At 40.7% G+C, this 25,824-nt stretch overlaps 2 protein-coding genes across 2 annotated transcripts in view; both read left to right on the top strand.

Moving 5' to 3' along the window:
• AP1G1 (adaptor related protein complex 1 subunit gamma 1) overlaps nucleotides 1-14,433 on the top strand; it is a 90,500-nt gene extending 76,067 nt beyond the window's left edge. The window contains exons 17-24 of the mRNA XM_043434937.1: nucleotides 243-370; nucleotides 1,309-1,413; nucleotides 2,087-2,228; nucleotides 2,409-2,535; nucleotides 5,473-5,580; nucleotides 5,701-5,861; nucleotides 8,757-8,855; nucleotides 10,248-14,433. Coding sequence (XP_043290872.1) covers nucleotides 243-370; nucleotides 1,309-1,413; nucleotides 2,087-2,228; nucleotides 2,409-2,535; nucleotides 5,473-5,580; nucleotides 5,701-5,861; nucleotides 8,757-8,855; nucleotides 10,248-10,349 — 972 coding nt within the window. The 3' untranslated portion in view covers nucleotides 10,350-14,433. The remainder of the gene's footprint in view (nucleotides 1-242; nucleotides 371-1,308; nucleotides 1,414-2,086; nucleotides 2,229-2,408; nucleotides 2,536-5,472; nucleotides 5,581-5,700; nucleotides 5,862-8,756; nucleotides 8,856-10,247) is intronic.
• A 3,816-nt stretch (nucleotides 14,434-18,249) lies between these two features.
• Nucleotides 18,250-25,824, top strand: part of PHLPP2 (PH domain and leucine rich repeat protein phosphatase 2) — a 59,679-nt gene continuing 52,104 nt past the window's right edge. The window contains exons 1-2 of the mRNA XM_043436286.1: nucleotides 18,250-18,431; nucleotides 25,058-25,335. Of these exons, the coding sequence (XP_043292221.1) occupies nucleotides 18,333-18,431; nucleotides 25,058-25,335 (377 nt within the window). The 5' untranslated portion in view covers nucleotides 18,250-18,332. The remainder of the gene's footprint in view (nucleotides 18,432-25,057; nucleotides 25,336-25,824) is intronic.

Genomic DNA, 25,824 nt, shown 5'->3' with positions numbered 1-25,824 from the left:
GTTTTAAGAGTAGTGTTTAATGAGCTGAAGTCAATTCCTTGAAAACCTTTTAAAGAAGCAATGGCAGAATTATAGATTCATTGTAAAACTTGTTCATTTTTCAGTTGGAACCTACTGGGCCATTGTGAGATTTGAAAATCACCTTTAGGACTCTCTCCCCACCCCATCATAATGACTTACATTGTTTCTCTTGCCTTCTGGCTAAAAAGTGAGAGTGTCATGTTTCCATTTTTTCTCCCCAGGTAACAGAGGATGAAGTGTTGGATATTTTAGAAAGTGTCCTAATATCTAATATGTCCACCTCTGTGACACGAGGTTATGCCCTCACTGCCATTATGAAGCTTTCTACTCGATTCACCTGTACTGTAAAGTGAGTATGGAGAAAAAGTAGGGTGAACATGTTTTGTCATTTTAAAAACTTTTTATTTTGGGAAATTTCAAGCAAAGGCAAAAGTAGAATAGTAAAATCAACTGCCTATACCTGTTATTCCTGAATAACAGTCATCACTTTATGGTTAATCCTTATTATATCTATACTTTGCTCCCTGTCATCCCTTCATCCCACCACTGCTTAATTTGAAGGTAAAAACTAATGTTTTTAAAATCAGGTATCTGTTGCCTGTTTTCTTTTTTAAAGTACTGACGTTATTTTCCCATGTAAGGGTTCTGGTTTATTATAATCTTGAGATATCTGAATTGGAAGAAAATCATTTTGGTGTTTAAATCTTTAAATTTTGCTTTTTTTTTAAAAGCACTGTTTTGAATGAAACTCAATTCTTGGGTCAGTTTCCCACCCAAGCATGTTTAATACAAACTTGGTTCTCTCAGACCTTCTGCTTTTGTTTTTAATGTAAAGCCTCGTGAATAATGATAATTTTTACCGTTTAAATTGTGAAGTATAAGAATTTGGTGTTAGGCAATGACACTTTGCTTATAAAAGTCTGATGCTATGACCCTTTTGTTGATAAAAGCTTATTACTGTAAAGTTATTAAAGAAGGGAATGAACACTATAAATTTATTGTTTTGTAGCAAATTAATAATTGGTACTTTTGTTTATCAAATTTTAGGGTATGAGATATTCAACAGACAAAATCTAGCATTAGAACTCGAATAAATTCTGATGTCTTGAGCTATCTGTTAGATGACTGTAAAGGAAAGGTCTTTTGTTTTTGAAAAATTATGTACATTAAGAAAAGATGAACACTTCAAAATTTTAACCAGAAACCTCTGTTTTAAACACTATTCTTTCTGCTTGTTTATGTATTTTCTTTTGGATGTTTGAATTTGTTTGTCATTTTACCCCAAAGCCGAATTAAGAAAGTGGTTTCCATCTATGGAAGCAGCATTGATGTGGAACTCCAGCAGAGGGCAGTAGAATATAATGCACTTTTTAAGAAATATGACCATATGAGGTAAGTAAAAGAAACAAAACAGTGCATGTGCCTCTTAGCATCCCGAACACTTTGTCATGGTAACCTGTAAAGGAGTTTCATCACTCATGCTTTATTGGCGGGACTTCACAACCCCGTTGAGTTCTCACTGCTTGGCTATTTGTGTTTTGTTCGTCTTCTGTTCTGCCTAGCCTCTAAAGAAATAAGCGAACTGTGTTCTTTTAGTGCCCTTTTCCCCTTCCTTTTGGTAAGGAAAGTTTTCTTCATTTCCATTTTATTTGGTGAAGAAGTGAGAGTTGTTTTATCTCAGGAGAATCTCATTGAGATATCATTACTATTACCATTGTGTATATCTTTTTTCCCCTTTCTGTTGTGCAGTATCTTCTTGATTGGAAACTGCTAATATGTACTTGTTTACCTTTCTTTCATTACATTTTCTCTGTCACTGAGAATTCTCAGGCTCTCGGGATTTGGATGGACAGTTTGTCCATTCAGGGTTTCCTGCATGCCCTTAATCCAATCAGGAATGTAGGTCATGTATTCTTGTAATCCAGCTTCTATTTTAGTATATGTGTTGGGATGTGAGGAGGGGAGATGTCTCTCCACATTTGGCTGGAGTATAGTTAACAGTGATTGTTTTGGGTAGGGAATCTAGGTTAACTGCCTAGAATTTAACCACTTCAGATTCTTCCAGGTCTGCCCTGCTTGAGAGAATGCCTGTCATGGAGAAAGTGACCACAAATGGCCCTACTGAGATTGTACAGACAAATGGAGAGACAGACCCAACTCCTCTAGAGACAAAGCCACCGCCCTCTGGGCCACAGCCCACCAACCAGGTAGCTTTTCCCTTGCTTATCTTCATGATCTTTTGGTTGCTTAGACCCTGTCTCTTAGGTGATTCCCTTCAGTCTTCCTGGGTTGATTGATAATTCTGTTCCCTATTTTTAAGTATTGAAAGGGCTTTGTGTTGGATAACAGATCAGACAGTGACAATAAGATATTATTTCTTTGTTTAGGCCAATGATTTATTGGATTTGTTGGGAGGAAATGACATAACACCTGTTATTCCAACTGCACCTACAAGCAAACCAGCTTCTGCTGGTGGAGAGCTTCTTGATTTGCTGGGAGACATCAACCTTACAGGTGAGGCCAGACTAGAGTTAATTTCTCACTTTTCCAGGGATAAGGGCCTTAGGGAAAAGCTACATTGAATGTAGACTTTCTGTCTAGCACATGAGACAGTTGAAGATGGGAGAGGGTAAGCAGAAAAAAAGCAAGAATCTTCACAACATCTGGGCTATGTTGCCATACTAATACTATACAGGTAATTCATAGAGATTCCTCAAAGTCTAATTTTTAATTTTTGGAGAGTAAATTACCCACAGTGTTTTAAGACAGAAAGGACAGTCTCAGGCTAGAAAAGAAGCATATCCCAAGAAATACATTACTTTTTCTTAGGTTTCTTTGTACTCATGGTTAGTTTCCAAGAGCCGTGGCCGTTTGTGGAGAGTGGAAAGATCCTGTTTTCCTCCTTCCTTCTCCCCCTTTGTGTTAAAGCAATGGAAGGATAAAATTATCCAGGATTATAATATTCAAACATAACATTTCATTTGGGGATATCTTATCTTTATTTACATGTAGTAGACATTTATAGTTAGTGTATTCAGAGATACTGTAAACATAGGAGATCAGGAGAATCCAAGGATATCACTGTAGCATATAATTTCTGTCTTAAGTGACTTCTCTAAAAGTGAAATGGATGGAGAGTTACAGTATACATGACCTTGAGTGGAAAACGGCTATAGCTTAAGGATGTTGGATGCTTAACTAAAGTGGCTATCACAGGCTTAATGGTTTTTTCCTAACATAGCTGCCTCCCAGAACCTATGGTTTATATTTATGTCTTAACAAAATTTCAAAATATTGCTTGTCATGTGCTTCGGGCCATTCACAGGCAGTTTCAAATCCCGGGATACCAAAGCTGTCCTGGATATATGGAAAAGCAAGAGCAACCCCATGTTTAAAACACAGTGTGTGGGGACCTTCCTGGCAGCCCAGTGGTTAGGACTCTTGTGTTTCACTGCCGTGTGCCCGGGTTCAATCCCTGGTCAGGGAGCTGGGATCCCACAGGCTGTGTAGCGAGGCCAAATAAACAAAAAGCCAAAGCACAGTGTATAGATTATGTGCTTTACTTATTAACATATTAGCATTTTCATGTTAGTGTATAATCTTCACAATTATAATTTTGAATGGTTGTCTAATATTTTGATAAGTTTAACCATTATTTATTTAATTCCTTACTATTGGGCATTTTGCTTGTTTCCAGATTTTTCTTATCATAACTGATGCCTCAGTAAATATTATTATTACATATATTTGCCCAAATTTATTTTGGGTTTACATTCTTGGGCTCAGTTAAGTTAGGCTTACTCTTTCTGAATCTATTTAAAATAAGAATGATTTTTATCATCATAGGGTATTTGTGAGGAATAGTGACTTAGTGCATGCATGACACATAGTAGGCACTTGGTAAATGTTACTAACCTTTTCCTCAATGTCTATGAATTTCACTGTATAGTCATAAATATTACATATTTTTAAGAATACCCTAACAGTTGAAACGGAGAAGGCAATGGCACCCCACTCCAGTACTCGTGCCTGGGAAATCCCATGGACGGAGAAGCCTGGTAGGCTGCAGTCCACGAGGTCGCTAAGAGTTGGACATGACTGAGCGACTTCACTGTCACTTTTCACTTTCCTGCATTGGAGAAGGAAATGGCAACCCACTCCGGTATTCTTGCCTGGGAAATCCCATGGACAGAGGAGCCTGGTGGGCTACAGTTCATGGGGTTGCAAAGAGTTGGACATGACTTAATGACTAAAAAACAACAACAGACAATGAATAGTATCTTATTTTGTCAGTCTACCACAATTTACTTACCCATTATTTTGATGGTGAACATTTTGATTGTTTCTAGAATTTCATTGTTAGAAATTACCTTGCCCTGCACACTTTCTGTATATGTCTGCCTGTGTAAATATGCACGAATCAAAGCATTCCTAAGAAAGGCAGTGGATCTCAACTGGGGGAGATTTTGCCCACCAGGGATTGGCAGTGTCTGAAGATACTTTTGGTTGTCAGAACTGAGAGGATGCCAGTAGTGCTGAATCCTACAGTGGACAAGACAGCCCCTCACAGCAAAGTCTTACCCAGCCTGAAATTTTGTTAGTTTTGCACTTGATACCTTTATTTTAAGGATATACTTGTATTCAACTCTGTTGTTGTTTAGTTGCCAAGTTGTGTCTGACTCTTTGGCGACCCCATGGACTGTAGCTCCTCTGTCCATAGTATTTCTCAGGCAAGAAGACTGGAGTGAATTGTCATTTCCTTCTCCAGAGCATCTTCCTGACTCAGGGATCCAACCCACATCGCCTGCATTGCAGGAGGATTCTTTACTGCTGATCCACCAGGAAAGCCTGTATTCAACTCTGCTACTGCCAAATTGTTCTCCAGTTTACAACCCTATGGCAGAGATTAGAATTCCCCATTGCTCCATAGTCTTACCAGTATCTGGTGTTAGCAGACACTGAAATATTCACCACGCTGGGGAGATGTGAAGTAGCACCTCATCATGGTTGTAAATTCCCTTTCCTCATTACTCATAAATTTGAGCATCTCTTTTCGTAATAGTCCCTTTTCATTCGTATTTCTTCTGTGAATTGCTTGTACATTTCTCTCTCTTTTTTTTCTTGTACATTTCTCTTACCACTTTTAAATTGGGTTATCTTTATTGACTTGTAGAAGGTATTTATAGTTTTGGATACTCGTCCATTTGTTATTTTGTAGCATACATACACTTTCTTCTGCCTTTGGTCCATTTTTTGATGATATTTTTTAGTGAACAGAAGTTACTCATTTTAAAGTATTTGAAATTTTTAATTCTTTATTTTTATGGTTCATGCTTAAGGCAAATTGTTTAAAGCCTCCTCCCCTTAATTTGAGATCATGGTAATTTTCTTGTGTTCTCTTGGTGGGATTTGTCAGCTAAAATTGACTTAACTGTGGGATGTGTCATTTAGGTGCTCCAGCTGCTGCTCCTGCCCCTGCCTCAGTCCCACAGATATCCCAGCCCCCCTTCTTGTTGGATGGGCTTTCATCACAGCCTCTCTTCAATGACATTGCTACAGGTACTGTTATTGGTGTTATCATCATTAGACCTATGAGAAGTAGTTATTGAAGAAAGGAGGTAGTGATTTGGAAAGCCTTGGGCTGACTGCAACTCGACTGACGTTCCTGTGCTCTCCCAGGCATCCCCTCCATCACAGCGTACAGTAAGAATGGCTTGAAGATTGAGTTCACCTTTGAACGGTCCAACACCAACCCCAGTGTCACCGTGATCACGATACAGGCCTCCAACAGCACAGAGCTGGACATGACGGACTTTGTTTTCCAGGCTGCAGTACCAAAGGTACTATAATTGTCTTCTTGGCCTTTATCCTTGAATTAAAAATTGTTGATTATTTTTTTATGCTTTTGGTAAGGGATATATTTTAGTGCCTAGAGATTAAATTTGCAGATTCAACTCAAACTAACAGTAATGTAACTGTTATGGTCCATTGGAGCGTGTCATTTTTAATGAATACTTTTGCTTAGTCATAAATATTCTTACAATTAGTATTATAGGATAAAGGAAGTACAGTCTAAAAGTAGTTAGAGAGTAGAATTCTACAAGGTGGTTCATTAATGCTCAGGGTATTGAGGATAGATTGGGGTTCAGTAATACAGTGGTGAAGACCTAAGAAACAGAAATTCTAACATGGAATTAAAGTTCAATCAAGATGAGAGACTTCATGTATTTGGTATTCTCTTCTAGTCACTGGATCATATTTAAAGCTTTTGTCCCTTGATAGTGTAAGTGGGAGAAACATTCCTCCTTCATTAACATCTAGCTAACTATTGATGCAATGACTGCTCGCTTCTGTAAATTGAAGTTTTGTTTATACCAGTTCTTAGTTTAAGGAGTGTTTATGTTCATTGTTGAATTATGAAAAGTTTTGAAAAAGGAGAATTGAGAATGAAGAGTGGGCAAGATTTATCTGTAAACAATGAGATAGTAAGTATTTCAGGCTATATGCTGTCAAAGTGCCAGTACTGTGATGATACATAAAGGCGCATGGCTCTGTTCCAGTGAAACACTTGCAGAAACAGGTGTGGGTTCATTCTTGGCCCATGGACCATATTTTACCAACCCCTGAGATAGATTAGGCTAAATGAATCTTTTCAGTCACTTGTGAGGTATGACATTCAGACAACACAGTTTTGGAAATTGAAGACCTTTTATTTGTGGTTACTACTGCCTTTGCATCTGTCTTTACTTCCATTTTTAGGAGTTAGAAAAATGTAGATGTTTTAGAAGCAGTAGAGTTAGTGGTTTCAATACTAGTTGTATGACATTAAGCAGCTTACTTAATCATTATGCCTCAGTTTGTTTATTTGCAAAGGGGGCCTGTCATCATGATATCTACTTCATAGGGTTTCTTTGAGGAATAAATGAGTTTTATGTGCCAGGTACTGTCTTGTTTTAAGCTCTTTTCATGTGTTTGTTAGCTTCTACAAATTAGGGTTTTATACTTATTACTTTAGGCTGCCGCTTTAACGCATACCCCCTCTGGTTTAAAGCATGGCCTTATTCTTGGTGCTGTACTATACAATGCCTATTTGCATATTATGATGTATGTGGAACTTCAAAACATTGTATTTCATAGATTCTACTAATACTGATTTTGCTTTTTGTTACTTCTGAAATTGAGGTATATTTTATTTTTTAAAAAAATTTTTAATTGGAGTATAATTGCTTTACAATGTTGTGTTAGTTTCCGCTGTATAACAACGTGAATTTTGGCTATAAGTATACATATATCCCCTCTGTCTTGAGCTTCCCTCTCACCCTCCCCTCACTCCACCCATCTGGGTCATCACAGAGCACCAAGCGAAACTCCCTGTGCTATTCAGCAGCTTGCCACTGGCTATCTGCTTTATATGTGGCAGTGTATATGTGTCAGTACTACTCTCTCAATCCTTCCCACCCTCTTCTTGCCTCCCTGAGTCCACAAATTTGTTCTCTACATTGGTATCGCCATTCCTGCCCTGCAAATAGTTTTCATCACTATGGGGTATATTTTGAATGATGCTCTTGTCATAGTTTCATTGGCAGCCTTTCTCTCAGCGGTGTATAAAATAATGATGTGGATTATAGTTGATGGCATCTAATACTGATCAATTAAATGTAAACAAACAAATGGTAGTTTGTGTAATTCTTGACAGTAGACTTGTAAGTCCCATTGCAGGTATACCATGGACCTTCCTCGCTTCTTTCTCTCCTCCCTCCACGCTTTCTTTCCCCTTTGCCCTTCTCGCTTTTCTCTCCCTCCCTTCCCTTCTTCCTCTGCCCCTCTTCTCTCTCTTTCTCTCTCTCTCATTCTCCTTTCCAATATTTTAGGAGACTAAACTTTAGGAAATTAAAAAAAAAAATCCTAGTCTATAAAATAGCGACACATAGATATATATCGACATATATACTTTACTGGGCTAACTATGATTTACCTATCTTGCTCATAGCACTTTTATCTCTCTTCCCTGTAAACACACAAACAAATCTACCAGCACTCAACAAATTACGGTGTTTGCTTTTTCAGGTCTTTCACTGTACAGGCTAGTTCTGCACGTAATTTTTCTGCTAGGACTTGTGGTGTTTCAGTGTGGAGACCCTAAGGTGTTTCACATCCGTGTGAACAAGCTGGCTCTTTTCAGCCTCTCCTGCACCTCCGTCATGTAGGAGTGACCCCTGACACATTCCAGATTATATAGGCTTTAGAAAACAAAGTTCAAGTCGCTGACCTCAACCGTCCAAATACACAAAAGCATGAAGGCTTGTTTTTGGTGACTAGTGTGCTGGTTTACTATTTTTAGAATCCTTTTCATTTCTTTCTAGTTTTTTTTTAGCCACAGGCACCCGGGTTTTTTGTTTGTTTTTTCACCTACATAGTTGATCAGTTACTGTTCAGTGAGGCTACTAGAACAAGATTTATTTACCTTTTGAAAAGTGCTTGGCTAAAGTTGCTTCTACCAGAAAGGAGAAGGTAGCTTGTTGCTAGAAACAATAGCGTTTTATAAATATCATGAAGCGATAGTCCACATGCTGGGAATTGCTGATTATCTGGAAAACAAATAGAATTTAGTAGTAGGTATATTGGTTACTTGAAGCATCATCTGGGTGTCTGACTAGACTTGTTAACATCTCTGACATAGTATTAAGTGTATTTTCTGAAGAGTGCCCTTTGTCTCCCCCCTACCCTACTCCCAGACATTCCAGCTGCAGCTTCTGTCTCCTAGCAGCAGCATCGTCCCAGCATTTAACACGGGGACCATCACACAGGTCATTAAAGTTCTGAACCCACAGAAGGTGAGTACCACATTCAAAGATAGTATCTGAGCAAGACATAAGTGTTTCCCTAAAATAAAATTTACTTTGTTTCTCTTAAGTTTTTTTTTTTTTTCACTCAGAGCAGAAAAGATATCTATTAAAATGTCTGGTCTTAACCTCCTTGTTCTTTTGTAGACAATAAGTGAAGCCTGGACACATGAAATGATTTAATGGCATCTTATTAAAATACACATTTAAATATTTCTCTATTGAGAGGCTTAAAGGTCTAGTTTTTGCATGGTGAGGGTGGAAAGCTTACACATTTTAGTCTTTACACTAGTAGTTGTCTGGAGTTGAGAGCATTGGTTAAACCAGATACTCACATTTACTCTGGTAATTATTAAGTATGCACAGCAGAAGCGGAGACATTTTTAATGAGGCAGCCAAATGAAAAACAACGTCAAACACCTGAAAGTAAGCAATATTTTATTACATCTTCTCAGAGAAGTATATCGGCTCCACTTATTGATCAGTTGACCCGGTCTCAGCAGTTTTTGAAAATGGTTCCGAGGATTTCTAGAGACTTCTGAGAGATCTCTAGTAGTGTCTCATAAATACCAGTATGATTTCCTCCTCTTAAAACACCTTGGTTCGCCTCTGCTGGCCACTGTATTTTGATTGTCTGCCCAAAGCATAAGTACAAATTCTTGTGATGATCTGATACAAAGAGTAAAAGTTTTCTTAGTGTATTAATGTTTGAAGTCTGCCTTATAAAGCAAATAGCACGTATAATTGAATTCTCTTAAAATATACCTGTTACCATAGGTTAACTTTTTTTTTTCTTTTATGCCTTGAGAACAAAACAAGTTGATACTCACATTTACTGTCAGTTTTACAGACAAAACATCCAGTATATCTGAATGTAGAGTATAATAGATGAGTATGTTTACCTCATTTTTCTAGAAAATTGGATACAAGGGTTGAATCCTTGTGAAAAGTTCTCAGCAAATGTTACTATGAAAATGCTCCCAAGTGGTTTGTCCCGTTAATGTGGTTCTAGGATCGAAGCCCACACTGCATTCTGGAGGTCGTTTTCTCTACTTGACTGCATGACGTTGGCCAGTAGCTGCAGTACTAGGTGTTTGTTGTTGTTGTTGTTGTCTGCCTGTGTGTCATTTTTAAGAGACAATTCTGCTTCAGAATAATTTGTGTTTTCTGTGATCAGAAGTCTGTAGGACTTCCCTGGTGGTCCAGTGGAAGCTCCATGCTTCTACTGCAAAGAATGTGGGTTCGATCCCTAGTCAGGGAACTAACATCCCACATGCCACCCAGTGTGGCCAGAACAAAAGAAAAAGTCTTATTTGTAGGCTGCAGATTCTGGAGATTTTATTTCAGTGTGTGATTTTTTTTTTTCTCTTTTCCTCTCTTCAGCAACAGCTGCGAATGCGGATCAAGCTCACATATAATCACAAGGGCTCAGCAATGCAAGATCTAGCAGAGGTGAACAACTTTCCCCCTCAGTCCTGGCAATGAGGGTCCAGCGCCATTCTCATTCTTATCCCACTCAGTCAAAGGAACTCTGGGAAGGAGGTTGTGATCGCTGGCAAGTCCCCCCAACTGTACCACGGGCATGAGGAACTGAAGAGAACTGTTGAGGAGGATTTTTCCTAAAGTTATTGCTGACCTTGAAGCATTGTTAAAGACTAATCTCCTCTCCTCCACTGTTGAGGCCGGCTGCTTCTGGAGACTACTTTGCACTCTTCCTCCTCTCCTCCAGTTTCCGCACTTCTCCATCCCTCCTACATTTACAGCCAGAATCAACATTCCCTGGGCCCCCGAGGAAATAAGCAGCTGGTCTGGAGGAGAGGACTGGAATCCATGACAAGAAAACACTCACTCTGTCTCTGCAGCAAAGAGTTGCCCCTTCTTTCTGCCATGTTTCTCTGTGGACTGGGCAAGGTGGGGTACTTACTCCTCACTAGCAGGGTTACCATCTTCAGGCGCTTCTTACATCTGGCATTCAGAATGGAAATGTAACAGTGGACATGAGGGAGCCATGCCTTTTTCTTCCGGTTCCCCCGATGTTTGAAAGAGGCATTAGGCTCCTGGTAGCCTTTTTTGTGCATTGCTGTATATACATAGACACACACATGTATATGTATGTTTGTTACCAAGGATTGGTCAGACCTTGAGAGGTTATTTGTAAACACTGGACAGATGCAGTTAAGAAGAGCTTGTGTTGAGATTTGGCATGAAGGTTATGGTGCTCTATTTGTAATAGAAACTTCCAAGGCTCTTCCAGCTCCCCTTTCTCTCCATTCTTTTAGTTGTAGTCATGAGTTCTCTCCATGATTTTCGAAACTGATTCCCCTTAAAGTGCAAAGTGGACAACTTCTAAAAGATATATTAATAGTTATTAATGCCCCTGTTTCCACCACAAATTTTAAAGTTTCTCCTAAACCCGTAACTTGCCTGATGAACTATGGTAAATGGGTGGAAAGAGGAGTTTGCCACTTCTAAAGTACAGACTCCTCAACAAAAGCACCTTTGCCCATTTGAAGAGTGAGTATCTGACTCACGCTAGAGTGTATTGGAGTCATCTTCTCCATTACTCCAAACCTCCCTTTTTATTTCCTGAGCCTGGCTTGGACCTTGGCATTCCGTTTGAATTCCTTCTTCTAACTGGAACATTTGTGTTGTATCTGTAACACTGGCACTGAAATAAAGACCACACGGTTAAAGAAATCTTTCCTATATTGTACTTTATGGTGTTGGAACGAAGCCTTGAAGCTTCCTTGTCCCCTCTGTCAGAGGAAGTCTCAGGGACACTGTAGGGTAGGAATATCGTTTCCTGAGTCTCAGAAGTTGGTCTTGCTCTTGAGAGGCCAGTCTCATGAATATCTACATCAAAGACTTGTGATCTGGAGCTTTTTGAGCTAGTGAGAGTGCCTAGTGCTTTCAGAAAGGACCTCGTGGTATCCGGTCTTAGCACTGAGTTGCTGGCATGAGGGAAGGTGGCTGCCGTGGCACACGTTGAATGTACCCTGTACCTTGAGGTACACAGGCACTGTTTCTGATGTGCTAAAGAAAAGGAAAGGTCAGGCCCACCTTGCTCTTAAAACATTTTCAAATGTTACTGTATTGAGTACAGTATAAGGACTACTCTGGCTTTGATTCTAGAACTGGGTACAGATATCCATTGTTTCCTTTCCATTTCACCAAGCCTTTACTGAAAATCTTCAGTGACTTGTCAAATCTAGCTCTGTATCAGATGCTAGACTATTCCTAACATTTGACAAGCAGGAGTTGCACTAAAGGCTCCAATGGGGGAACTTTCTGGTCTTATTTTAGTATATAAGAGCAAGATTTGCTGAAACTTACTCTACCGGGTAAATGGTTGACTGAGTCAAGAAGAGAATATTATCTTGTGCATGGCTTTCAGTAAAGTAAGTGTGGACTAGTGTACGTTTCAGACAACCGCTCTGCCTGTATGATGAAAAGTAACCTTTAAAGGTTTCTTTGCAGACAGATTTCATTGGATGGGTATTTAACGCTATGAAATGTGATAGGATTAACATAATATTGGTGGATTTCTTGAATAGAATTTGTCTAACATTCCTTTTTGTGGTTGAGGCTTTATTTTTCTCTCTCACATCTATAGTTAACCAGCTCAAGTTTCTTTAGTTGAACCAAACTGAATCTCAGAAATCTGCTGAAGATCATGCTATAAGACAGCGCTATCTGATGGGGCTGGAAAAGGGGCTCCTCTCAGAACAAAGTCTCCTTGGGTGAATGTAGTTTTGAGGTAGAGTTATTTGATCATCCATGGGTTCGTCCAGACAGAGTAAAAATCGGCCTTAACACAAAGGGTGCTGTGTAGAATATGAAATGATTCCAGAGAGTGAACCTAAGCACCATATTGAAGGACTAGCAGCCAGATGACTTGCCTAGGACACTGATGGTTAGGAAGACTGTTTCAAATGATAGGATCTTGGAAAGCTTCAGCGTGCCTTAGTTTCTAGGATCAGAATTCGTTCTCCTCTCACTTGGCCTCAATGCTAAAGGAGAGATCTTTTACTTTCTATCAATACTTGCACATTTTAGTTCTTTCTTTCCCTAGTAAAACCATCCAAGGGGGAGCAAATTTGGATAGATTTACAACTTCGGAGCCATTGTGAGGAAAGAGTGATTTCCATGGCTGTTCTAATAACTCTAGGGTGATAAGCCGTTGAGCCTACATGCACTTACTTGGATAATTTCACAAGCACTTTTACCTCATTTTTTCTTCCTCTTCCAGAGTAGTTTTTATTCTCTGTCCTCCCTGCCCTCACAGGAATCCTAAGGGATAATTCGTCTAAGTAATCGCAAAAAATGGTAGGAAGGGTGCTCTACCCAAGAAACTTCCCCAATGCTCCGGTGCTCTACCTTGAGGTGATTTGGACAGCCATGGAATGCTTCATGCTGTGTATAGTGATCATCTGTTCATTTTAAGGTCTTTCTCATTTAAAGAAACATTCCTCAGCATAACATTTGGGAGAGGATTCTCCCCTCTTGCTAGGTTAAAGAGTCGTTTGTACCCCTTGTCTGTCCCATTGATATGAGAAAACTGTCGGCACTAATGGTTTGAGTGTTTCCATCTATCATATAACATGCTTTCTGTGTTTATGTACTTGTAAGAGGTTGGAAATGAGGGGACACTGTTTTTGAGGCTCAAATTCATTATCTTCTGCATTGGAAAATACCGGGCTATGAGAACTAAGGGAAGGAAAGTCTGAATGCGTAGATTTTTTTCTAGTGAATGTATCTTATCCCCACTGTCCTAAACAGAGAGGGAGCTAGAGAGCAAAAAGTGGATATTCATGTACTCTGTGGTTGGTGGAGAGGTGGTACATGTCTGTGCTCTTGGGTTTGGGAACGGGGACGATCACTAAAGAGACTAGCTTAGAAAGTCCTGAAGTTGAAAATACTTTGACTGTCTCTTGCTCAGGAGGGTGGGGCTGCTTGTAGAACTGGAAGTGAATAACTTTTTTCAAGCAATAGCAGAGAGTGGGTCCCATCTACAGGGTTCCAGGACCTGAAACATTGAAACAGAAGAAAAGGCTGAAGCAGCTTGCAGAGTTGCTTCATGAACTTCCACGAGGCTGATTCTGGCTTCCAGATGGAGCATTGGAGGTTTTTTCCTTGTTGTTTTGTTTTTGGAACCTGCTGTTGCGCTTTGTGTATTTTTGTTTTTGTTTTCTCTTTGGGGGCCTCATGGGAAAGAGCTTCTGAACTCTTTCCTCTGTGAACTCCCAGTGTGTCCCTGTATAGTCCCTTTTCTTTCATAATGTTGTAAGTTACATTTTCATTAAGCCCCATCACATCTTCTTTACTGTAAAAATATTAAAAGGCTGTTTCCAAGTGGGATGGCTAATGAAGTTCTAATTATTGCAGACATATTTTTGAGATGTAAAAAAAATTTAAAATTAAATGATAAGTCTTCGAGGCGAGTGAGGAATAAAATGGGTGTAAACATTTACATGGGATGCATTAGAATTCTGCTGTGTGTATTGTCTTTTGGTTGAAACAAATTATGAACAGTGACTAATAATAAAAAGTCAATACTCAATGATTTAAATTTTGCTTCCTCACTTCTTCCAAGTGGATTGGAGAAGCCTTGGATGGGTTCTTATTCCAGAGCTTTGAGCTAAGCCCACTAACCAGTTAATGTTCCTTTTCCACAGAAAACTTACCAAGAGAGGAATTTAAACAAATTAAAAAAATTTTGTTCTGTTCAGTTGCTCAGTTGTGTCTGATTCTGCAACCCTGAATTCTCCAGGCCAGAATACTGGAGTAGGTAGCCTTTCCCTTCTCCAAGAGATCTTCCCAACCCAGGGATCAAACCCAGGTCTCCCGTATTGCAGGCAGATTCTTTATCAGCTGAGCCACAAGAGAAGCACCCCCCCCCCCCCCACACACACACACACATACAAAATTTGTAGTTAACAGTGCAAAGTGCAGTTGGAAATTTTAACTAGTGACTGTTTTCATGCTGATGTTCTCCACATGGGTGAATTCTCAAAAATATTGAATCATGTCAAGATGAAGTATGTATTTGAGGTGGTCATGGACTTTTAGCTATAAGCTTCTGTTTGTGGCTTCTTTTATCTGTGACTAGGAAGAAGAAGGCTTGACCAGCCAAAATGAATTCTGTTTCCTGATCTATTTTATACAAACTCTTCCATAGAAGTGAGAGTGGTTGAAAGTTGGGAGCTTATACATGATCTCTGACCTTGATTGAGATAGGGGGAGAGTATGATAGTCCCCTAATTGAAAAGTAGAAGGAGGTACGCCTTAGCAATTTTCTGGTTTATGCAGAAGTGCCCCTTGGTGCTGATTGATAAGTGACATTTCTATAATCTTTCCTTGTATGTGGCTTAGTTAAAATTCATATTTGTTTCTAATATTAAATTTACTTGACATTTTCATCTCTATGTAATGAGATGAAAATATAAGAACTACAATAGAAAATGTTAGCCAGTAATAGACTCCAGATATTTCAATGAATACAATACAATGAAGAATGGCAGATTTGAACTTCCATCCAGGACCAAATTAATTTTTATCACTTTTAAGTATTTTTCATGCTATTTCCTGCCCTAGTTCAGTTGTCTCTGGATTCAAAAAATACAGAAATGTTCAAAGGAAAAAACAGTCCTATAAACCTGGAGGCCAGGTTAAGTCCACCTTGTTTATTCAAAACTAAAAGAAGGAATATCTACATCTGCTCAGCCTATGGTAGAAATAACAAAGGATTGAGGCCTGAAGATGACTTGTGATCATTGAAGGAGTGGGAACTAGCTATAAAGAAGCACATGTAGAAAGCTCTTATGACTCCTTTACCAAAATCTGATAGACATGAACTCTCCTTTCCCAGACTTCTCTTTCCATTCTGTAGTGAGGATTAGGAAGGGCTCCTAGAATAAAGTGTGTGTGTGTCCCTCCCCAACCCCTTTCAGGTGGAGAGTGTTATACATAGCTGCTTAGAGGAAGAATACAGAAAGGAGGTAGTCTAATGACTTCTCTGTCTCTTGGCTTGATTCAAACAGTGATTTTTATAATGATGAACCTGCAGTGAGGGCAGATGGATTTTTGCACAAAAAATCCCAGAGGAATTTATTTTTAGGGTTAGTCTCAGCTGTTTACCATTTCCAGAAACTGTAGTTACATAACCCTTGGCTACATAATGCACACTGCCTTGAACTGGGGGAGAACATGAATATGTGACCCTTGAAACTGTATAAAATGTTAATGGCAATACATGATTTGAAAAGAAAACTCAGAATCAACTGGTCGTCACCACTCAACTGGATTGGATCTTAAACAATGGAGACTTTTAAAGAGAGCTGTATCGTAAGTTACCCCTGCAACATCTGTGCTCGTAGCTTTTTGCTGTTCTACTTTTGAAAGAGGTACTACTGTTGCTACTGAAGAAGTAGTAAATACATAACTCAGCATATGCTTGTATTCTGAATTGATGCTTTAGCCCACTATTCCATTAATCATAACAACAACAGCAAACCCATCAGCTAACCGCTGCTGTTTCCCAGCATGACTTCTAATGTTGGTGGTCCTGGAACAAGATACTTCACCTTCAGGTGATAAACTAATAAAGACCTTCTGCTTGTGAAATGTGGGAAAGGTAATGTGTAATACCTCAAGAAATGGGCTTTTAGAAACACTCTAGTCTACAGCCATACCACCCTGAACGCGCCCGATCTCGTCTGATCTCGGAAGCTAAGCAGGGTCGGCCTGGTTAGTACTTGGATGGGAGAAACACTCTGAGCTGCATTTTCATTCTTTCCTCTGCCTTTTTGCCCTTGGTCAAGTCCACCTCTGTCCTCATATTGGTGCCTATCCCTTACATACAAGTGTCCTTGCTGGAACAAATTACTCAGTAAGCACTGAAATGGGAATCCCAATAACTTTGAGTAGCTTTCTTGAAGGTAATTTCAGGATAGAAGGAAAACTCAGGAGGCAGACAACATAAAAGCTTTTTTTCACTTTATGCCAGACTGACAGAGACATCATTTTAAATTCACTAAAATGAAACAAATGAAGATAACTGGAGATTGGAATTTTGGTGTATAAAAGTAACTCAAGTGAAGGGAGAGGGTAGTGACCAAACTTCCACAGAAGAAATAATTTGTACAGAGTCAGAATCTTTGAGTCAAATTTATAAATGGACCAATCTCCTAGAAGAGAGGGGAAGAGTTTGCAGTGTTAGACCTCAAACTCTCTTGTACTAAACCTGTAATTAAAATATTCTTAACATACAGTTGGTCTGGGCTAGGTAAGCTGAAGGAGTGGATTATTGGTGATACCATTTATACCAATCGTTCAAAGTGTAAGAAACTTTTTTTCTGCTTCATTCCTTAGCAGTTGCTTGACAATTCAGACCTGTGTAGGAGGGGAAGACCTAAAAATTCAGAGGTCTAGAAGGTTTCCTAGGAAAATATAGAGCAGAATTAAGAATAGGACTCTGAGGTATTGAGTGTATCTTCAATTTGAAAATTCAGAATAATAGTGACTGCTATGAATCACTACTATGTGTCAAGCACTTTGTATGCATTTGCAAAATCTTCAGACTTGACTACTAGACAGACTTTTCTATTTCACAGCTAAGAACCAAAGGCTTAGATCAAATAACTTGCACAAGGGTACAGAGCTAATGAGAGGTAGACCTGAAATTTGGAATCAGGCGCTCTGATTTGTCTCACTGGCCAGCCACAAAACTATCACTGCAGCAACTAAAAGAAAATAAAAAATTTCTGAATTAGAATTGCAAATAAACTAGCTTAGAGACCAGACCACATTACTGCTTGAAGCAGAGAACAATATTCTGAAAATTCTACTACATGAAGAGAAAGGGAATTCAAATGTGGCTGGGAGGTGAGATGACAGTTTCGTACACGAGGTGGGGTCGAATTTTCTGAAGAAGGCTGTGACCATCTACAACAAAGAAGAGAAAGGGCCTTGCTAAAGTGGGTATTCTCAACAATTCGTTCAATGGCTTTGCACCTGTGAGGGTGACGGGCCAGTTTTGGAGTAGAGAGGAAACGTCTGGGAGAGGTTAAGTTACGAAAGCCACCTTCTGCAGAAGGCAGCATCCTCCAGTCTCTGTTGACAGGTGCAAACCTCCCCTGCCCCTTGCCCAGCCCCTACTTAGGAGTCGCTCAGAAAATAACTCTCCTTGCGCCTCAGTCCTCCAAACCGAGGGCAGCTGATAGTAAAGGCCTAGCCCTGCGGCGGCGCCGGGCTCCGCCCGTGAAGTCCCCGGCCGACTGCCGGCGGCTTGCGTCCCTTAGCGCCCGGGACGCACCCAGCCCGCAGCTACGCAGGCCAGGGCGGGGTGGGTCTCTGGGCGGGGCCAGAGGGCTGCGGGGGGCGGGGCTGCTGGGTGTTCGCGCGCGCCGCCGAGGCTCCGCGCGGCGTCGCGCCGGCCGGGCGTCCCTGTGCAGCAGCCGCTAGCCGCCGATGGGGGAGGTGGAGCCGGGACCCGCGGGCCCGCTTGAGCCCCCGGAGCCGCCTGAAGCGCCCGCGAGTCGTCGGCCGGGCGGGATTCGGGTCCTGAAGGTGAGGTGCTCGGGCGGGCTGGGGAGGGAGAGAGAGCAGGGGGAGGCCGTCCCTGCCCTGCGCTGTGGCTGAGGTAGCGGGCGACCCCCGCCTCGCGTCGGTCAGTCAGCCTCGCGGCTCGGTCGCCCCCAAACCCGGCTGGAGGGGCCGCTGCACCCGCTGAGGCCTCTGGGCTGGGCCCCCGCCGAGGCCGCGGCCGCGGCCGCCTCCGTCCCCACCGCTGCCCATCCCTGGCCGCGCGCCACCCGCCTCACAGGCCCACGCCTTGGGTCTGGCGTCCACCCGGCCGCCGCCGCCCACTCGGCTCCTTCAGGACCAGGGGGCCCGCCTGTGCTTCCACCGGCCGCGCTCGCGGCCCCGGGGTCGGCGTCTCCTGGCCCGAGAGCGGAGCTGGAAGTACGCAGGGCTTTCTCCCCGGACACCTGAAGACATCACCCCAGCGGGAGGATGGCGGCGGTGATTGGCCGGGCGCTGCGGTGTTCGGGGCTGCGCCGGCTGGCGCGGCAGCCTCTGCCCTCGGAGCTTCCCACCGAAGTTAAGACCTGCTCCCCGCACCAGAGCGCCGGCCTGGGAGCTCGACCTGCCCCGCCTGCTGAGAGAATCCCCGGAGCAGCTTAATCTCGGGGAAGCTCTGGGCGTGTTGCAGGAGGGAGGAGGGGTTGGACAAAAGGGGGGCATTCCTGCTGGCGGGAGCGGGGCTGACAATCCAGGGAGAAGGTGATGGGGGAGCAGTTATGCAACAGGCAGCTAACGGGGCTTTTTGGCAGAAATTGGAATTAGGGGGAGTAGGAGGAAATGAAGGCAGATGCCGGCAAGGGGTGGGGGGGGGAATGGAGTCTTCAAGGTGATGACGAGAAGTTAAAATGCACAAGGAATGTAGGGTGGGGTGGGGACAGTGAAGGTGGTTAGAAGGAGAGATTGTGGAAGATTCACTGGAGGGAGTTTTAGCTTTCGAAATATCTAGTTGGAGAGAAATTTTTCCATAGGTCAAATACGTAAACTAGGGGTCCTGGAGAAGGAATGGAATTCCTTCTAAAGTTCTGGAAGAGGAGTCAGCGGGATTTAAAACTTGCCAGAGAAAAGGAAGAGAGCAAAGAAAATTTAGATTTGGCGTGTTTCGAAAATACTTTGCAAGACAATGAAAATACATCATGTTGAAAAATTTATTAAGTAATGGTCGTTGGGATTGAGAGTGTGCACCATATACTCGCTACTAAGGTTATTCGTAGGACATCACAAAGATGGCAACACTGAAAAAAATAGTAGATTTGAAACATCTGGTGAATCCACGAAACGACATAAACTAGAACTCTGTAAAATAAAAAAGTTTTTCTGCCACTACCTCCTAATCTTAATACACCAACTTGAAATAAACTTTTCATACTTAACTTCCACATAGACCTTTTACATATTTATTGTAAACTATTTAAGCATGTTTTAAATTTAATTACTCAAAGGCTTTTGGATATTTACTTAAAAAACTGTAAGGTCAGAAAAATGTAAATTGTGAATGAACTTTAAAATGAACTTTAAAAAAATTCTGCTGCCTGGCTTATCAGGAAAGGGCAAGTCTGAGAGATAGGTAAATGCCCTCTGGCCTTGAAGGTAAACAGCCTTTGCTATTTTTACAGCAACTATTTTTCCATGGGGAATGAGATGTGGGAGGGAAGGAATTGAGAAATAAGGATCTTTATTGAAGATTCCCACCATCCTACAGATCCAGGAAGTGGTCCAAACTACTACTGGGGTTCCAATCTGGAGGCTATTAGAAAGATTCCAGAAATTGATATTTATTCTAGTGCTGATCTGGTGGTATGGGAGGCTAAACAGTGTCTTTGCATCTTTGCAAATAAACAGGATCGACTGAAGAATAGGTGCTGTGTGTTTTTCACAAACAAAACTTGACTTCAGTAGCTGAGTGGTTGAATTTTGTGCTAGGTGAAATGGGAAAGGAATACATAAGTAGAAGACTTTCAGAATCTGTCGTCTCCTACATACTCTTCTCCAAAAACCCTTTGAAAAAGACTTATTCTTTTTTCTAACTCTTCTGTTGCTGTTCAGTCACTAAGTCGTGTCCAACTCTTTTCGACCCCACGGACTATAGCGCCCTAGGTTCCTCTGTCTTTCACTGTCTTCTGGAGTTTGCTCAAATTCCTGTCCATTGAGTCAGTGATGCCGTCTAATGATCTCCTCCTCTGCTGCCCCCTTCTCTAATACTTAATATCAAATCATGAACATCAATTATAGCTAAGCTGGTGTAACTTAGCCAGGTTAGATCTAGGGCTTCCCGGGTGGCTCAGCGGTAAAGATTCTGCCTGCGATACAGGATGCAGGAGACAAAGATCCCCTGGAGGAGGACATAGCAACCCACTCTGGTATTCTTGCCAGAAAAATCTCATGGACAGAGGAGCCTGGCACACTGTGATCCATGGAGTCACAAAGAGTAGGACACAACTGAAGTGACTAAGCATGCACACACCACTGTATAGAGTATTGGAAAATTTGATTCAGAATTTGGATTCAGAATCTTATTTAGCAAATTGCTATTTAGAATATAGTCCTTTATAACTGTAGTTGGAATATAAGTATGATATTTTTAATATTCTTTAAGATTATCAGGAGTAGCCTTGAAGCAAAAATTTCCAGATGTTTGCTATCGTTTGGCTTTTTTTTTTACTCAGTTCAGTCACTCAATCATGTCCAACTCTTTTACTTTTTTTTTTTTTTACTGAGTCTGTATAATAAATGAGGTTATAGTTCATCAAGTCAGTGACTGCTATGAGACCTGTTTTTTCAATAGTAGTTTCAAGTTTTATCAAAATGATGTGCACATGTGGTTTTTAAAATCAATCACTACCAAAAAGATTTTAATGAACTGAAATATTCTTCCTCTCTTTATCTCTTCCATCCATTTCAAGATATTCCTTAGCATTTGTATTCCGAGATGAGCCCATATCATTCTGAACTTTTGAATGTGGGAACAATCTCTTACTTTAGGATATTTCACAGTTTAGAACTCATTGAGTATGGAGAGTTACTTCAGTAGACCCTGTTCTACCATGCATATCTTAGAGTTAATTGTGTGTGAGCGTTTAATAGTTTATCACCTTTGAACTAATCAGAGCCAGCCCTCAATGTTGTCCTCATTTTTTAGAGGGTGGAAAGTGTAAAACTGAAGTAAGTACTTAGTTCATTGCTTACTCTGAAGATTTCTACTGTCTAGAAATATCTTTAAATCTTAAACGTGCTCTTAATATACTTGTTTGATGGGAGGATGATTATGGTTGTGTTCCCTTTTAGAGAAGCTTGTCAGTAGTTCTCATATAAGAAGAGTAAGTGAGGAAATAAAGTATTTTCAATCTAGCAATTCCAGTGGAATAGTGATTAAAAAAGCTGCAAGCATCTTAGAAGAGAGTACTGACCTTTCCAATACTTCCATGATGGTTTAGGTAGTGGGGAAGGAAGCACTGTGTAATTCAGCAGTGACTAATGATAGCTAAGGGCTTCCCTGATGACTCAGTGGTAAAGAATCCGCCTACAGTGCAAGAGACTCAGGTTCAATCCCTGGGTTAGGAAGATTCCCTTGAGGAGGAGATGGCAATCTATTCCAGTATTCTTTCCAGTATCCTTGCCTGGGAAATCCCCTGGACAGAGGAGCCTGGTGGGTTACAGTCCATGGGGTTGCAAAAGAATCGGACGTGACTTAGCGACTAAACAATAATTATAGCTAACCATTTAATCTAGATTTTTCCCAGAAGGCTGTGCCTTGGTATCTAGGCCTTTGAATGCCCATTGAACAGGTTTAAGAGAATGATAGATATCTACTGAAGTTCTAACTCAGCAGTTTATTTTCATAGGTTGGACTATGTCATATAAAAGGAGATACATTCTTTGACCAACAACACATGTGTTTCAAGAGCGTAACTTTCTTAAAGAATTTATGTATAGTCTTTTAAGAGAAATAGATATTCACATTAAAAAATGACTGTTAAACATTCTCACCGAAGAAGAATCATGGGTGACTTAGGGTAATACCTCCTGGGGTCTGCCTTGACTTTTCTAAGATTGAGAAGGTTAGTGGGATATTGTTTGACCTTAAGTTTTTTTAAGGGTTCTTCTGATAGATTTGTGGAGTAGTGTCCATGGCCCTCTCAATAGAAGTGAGCAGACTTTCTCTCCACTGAAAATGCAGGGCTTTTTTGTGTAAATGTAGCTGTACCATATGGAACACTGTTTTCAGAGGATCAGTTGATCTTTCCCAAAGAATAAAAAATAGGAAATACTTAAAATCAGTTGGTTAATTATGCACTGGTTAAGATTATTTAGTCATGCAGATATGATGGTCCCTGTGTTTATAAGTGCTTGAAAGCCCTTTGTTAATTGTGATATGTTCAGCTTTGAGAAAATGCTCTTGATGAGAATAGAGAGACCTAGTTCCCACTTGTAGCAGGGCTTTACTCTATTTATCTAAAGTTAGTATCAGTAATAATTCTCATGGTTTTGATTAGCCATACCGCAGTCCCTAAGATCTATAAAATGATCAATTTACCTGTTATCCTAAACTTAAGCAATGAAGCCACTCTCATTTCTTATTTTTCTTTCTCTCTACATGGGGAATACGTTCTTTTTCTTCCCCTTTCTTTATCATCTTCAGAGATTGAATTTTAGGTGCTACTGCTACTGCCAAGTCACTTCAGTCGTGTCCGACTCTGTGTGACCCCATAGATGGCAGCCCAGCAGGCTCCCCTGTCCCTGGGATTCTCCAGGCAAGAATACTGGAGTGGGTTGCCATTTCCTTCTCCAATGCATGAAAGTGAAAAGTGAAAGTGAAGTCGCTCAGTCGTGTCCAACTCATAGCAACCCCATGGACTGCAGCCTACCAGGCTCCTCCGTCCATGGGATTTTCCAGGCAAGAGGACTGGAGTGGGGTGCCATTGCCTTCTCCGTTAGGTGCTACAGTTATCTTCAAATATTTAATGTCAGTAAGTACAAGAATAATATCAGCTTTATTATAGATATTTCTGTTTTCCAGTGAGGACTATTAGCAAAAGTATTTGCTTTGTGACTGATACAAAGAAAAGATTATAAGGTTTCCTATTAAAAAATGGAGATTTTTTCCCCCCAGGTTTATTCAGCTTCTTGCCAGAGCTAGTCAGGCTTCAGTAGGGCCGGGGATAAATTTCTGTGATATCAGCTGAGTTCTGCATGCATCTCTCTGCCACCTAGGCTCTAAGGCACTATAATAGGTTCTCAGTGTATAACAGAGGAGAAAATACCAAATAAATAATTAAAAACACATGGTGATTTACATAGCAGTGGAAGTGTGTAGGAGAGAGTAATTAATTCTTTCTAGATAGGAGGAGAAAATGGGAATGAGAGACATGGAAAACTCCGTAGAGAGGGTGACATTTGAGTAATTTTGAGGAATAACTACTCAGGTGGACAAGATGGAGGAGGACTTTTCAGATAAGTCATGGAATTGTGAAATAATTGGTGTTTTGAGGGAGTTGGATATGACTGAAACAGAGTGAAATGCAGTGGGGAGTGGACCAGGAGAGGTGCACAGTGTAACTATTTGTGGAAATTGTTTTTTTTATTAAAGGGAATAGAAATGGCCCATTATAAAAATAGAGCAGGTAAATATTGATCTTTAGAGACTTTTATGTTGCTGCAGCAGTTGTTTTTGCTTTGAGATGATGTGATTTTACAATGTATATGCATACCTAAGTTTTCAAATGCAACAGGAATTTTTTTTTTTTTTTTTTAAACATGAGAATGGAAAGAATATTTGTTCAGCATTGTGTTGATTCTGTACTTGCTTATTTGGGATATAAGATGTATATCTCCATCTGAAAACTTCAGATGGAGACATACAAAAATGTTTATTGCAGCATTGTTTTTCACTGTTTCCAACAGTGAAAAATTAGAAACAAACTAAATGCCTTTAGCAGGAGAAGGGATAAATTTTGGTGTGTTCATACAGTGGAATGGTATTCAAAAGAATGAACTGGGTGTAATATCACAGATATATTTCTAAAGCAGTGTTGAATCAAGGGAAGAAATGACAGGGTGAAACATAAGTATGTCAGGTTTTAGATACAGTTTTAAATTGTGTAAAACAATATTAGAGTTTATAGATGTATACATTTAGGGCAAATGTAAAAAAATGCATGGAATGATAAACACTAAGTATAGTGGAGTGTTTGTTTCTGGGGAGGGAGAAGGGAAATGGGGTTTTAGGTAGTGGGTGGCTTTAGCTATATATGTAAGGTTGTATCGTATATATGTTCTTTAGAATAATGATCTGAACTAAATCTGGCAAAATATAAAAGTTTGTGAAAGTTAGGTAGTAGGCCTACTACTGTTGTTCTTGACATTTTTCTGAAAACATAAAGAAAAAAAGGGTCAGAAGATGATGGACAGAGACATGAACAGCTGCCAGTAAAGAGAATAAAATTTTCTAGTTTAGGGATGGGCGTGGCAGGTGCAGAAGGCTCCATGAGAGGAAATGGTACCCAGCCGAGTATTGGTGAATAAGGAGTGGAAAGGTGGGGTGAGGACCAAATATGTCTAACTCAGTCGGACAGTTGGGCTAATGATTTCTTTTCCATGACGTTTTTTTTTAGAGAAATATGAAGCGCAATGGGAGCAGAAATTGCTTGAATAGGAGAAGTAGGTTTGGTTCTCGAGAGAGAGACTGGCTGAGAGAAGACGTGAAGAGAGGCTGTGTTTACCTGTATGGAGCGGACACGAGCACTGCCACGACCACCACCGCTTCCTCTGCTGCCTCCTCCTCCTCCGACCTACATCTTGTCCTTTGCACAGTAGAGACACCAGCATCAGAAATTTGTGCTGGAGAGGGAAGGGAAAGTCTTTATTTGCAGCTTCATGGAGACCTGGTCAGGTGAGGTCAGAGTTTTACCATTAATTCTACTGCAGTATAAGTCATGTGTGTTTCTGCTTGGAAGTGGGCTTTAGGATTTTATTCATGCTGGAGCTGATGATGGTTATAGTCGCAGGCTTGTTCTGAGAATGCTGACATTAGAATCCTTGAATTTAAAAAGTATTAGAGGAGGAAAATTTGATAGTTACTTCATTTGGGTTACATCATAGGTTGAATATCTAAACTAACAATAAATAATTTTTTAAGTTTTATTTTCTTTTTAAAAAATTGTTTATTTTTATTACTTTTGACTGTGCTGGATCTTCATTGCTGTGCACAGGCTTGCTCTAGTTGTGGCGAGCCAGGGCCGCTGTCTAGTTATGGTGCACGGGCTTCTCATTGCAGTGGCTTTTCTTGTCGTGGATCACGGGCTCTACGGCACATGGCCTCGGTAGTTGTGGTGCATGGGCTTCGTTGCTCTGCAGCATGTGGGATCTTCCCAGATCAGGG

The sequence above is a fragment of the Cervus canadensis genome, chromosome 18 (assembly GCF_019320065.1).
Source record: "Cervus canadensis isolate Bull #8, Minnesota chromosome 18, ASM1932006v1, whole genome shotgun sequence".
In the NCBI taxonomy this organism is placed as follows: domain Eukaryota; kingdom Metazoa; phylum Chordata; class Mammalia; order Artiodactyla; family Cervidae; genus Cervus; species Cervus canadensis.
This window is presented reverse-complemented; position numbering and strand designations above follow the sequence as displayed.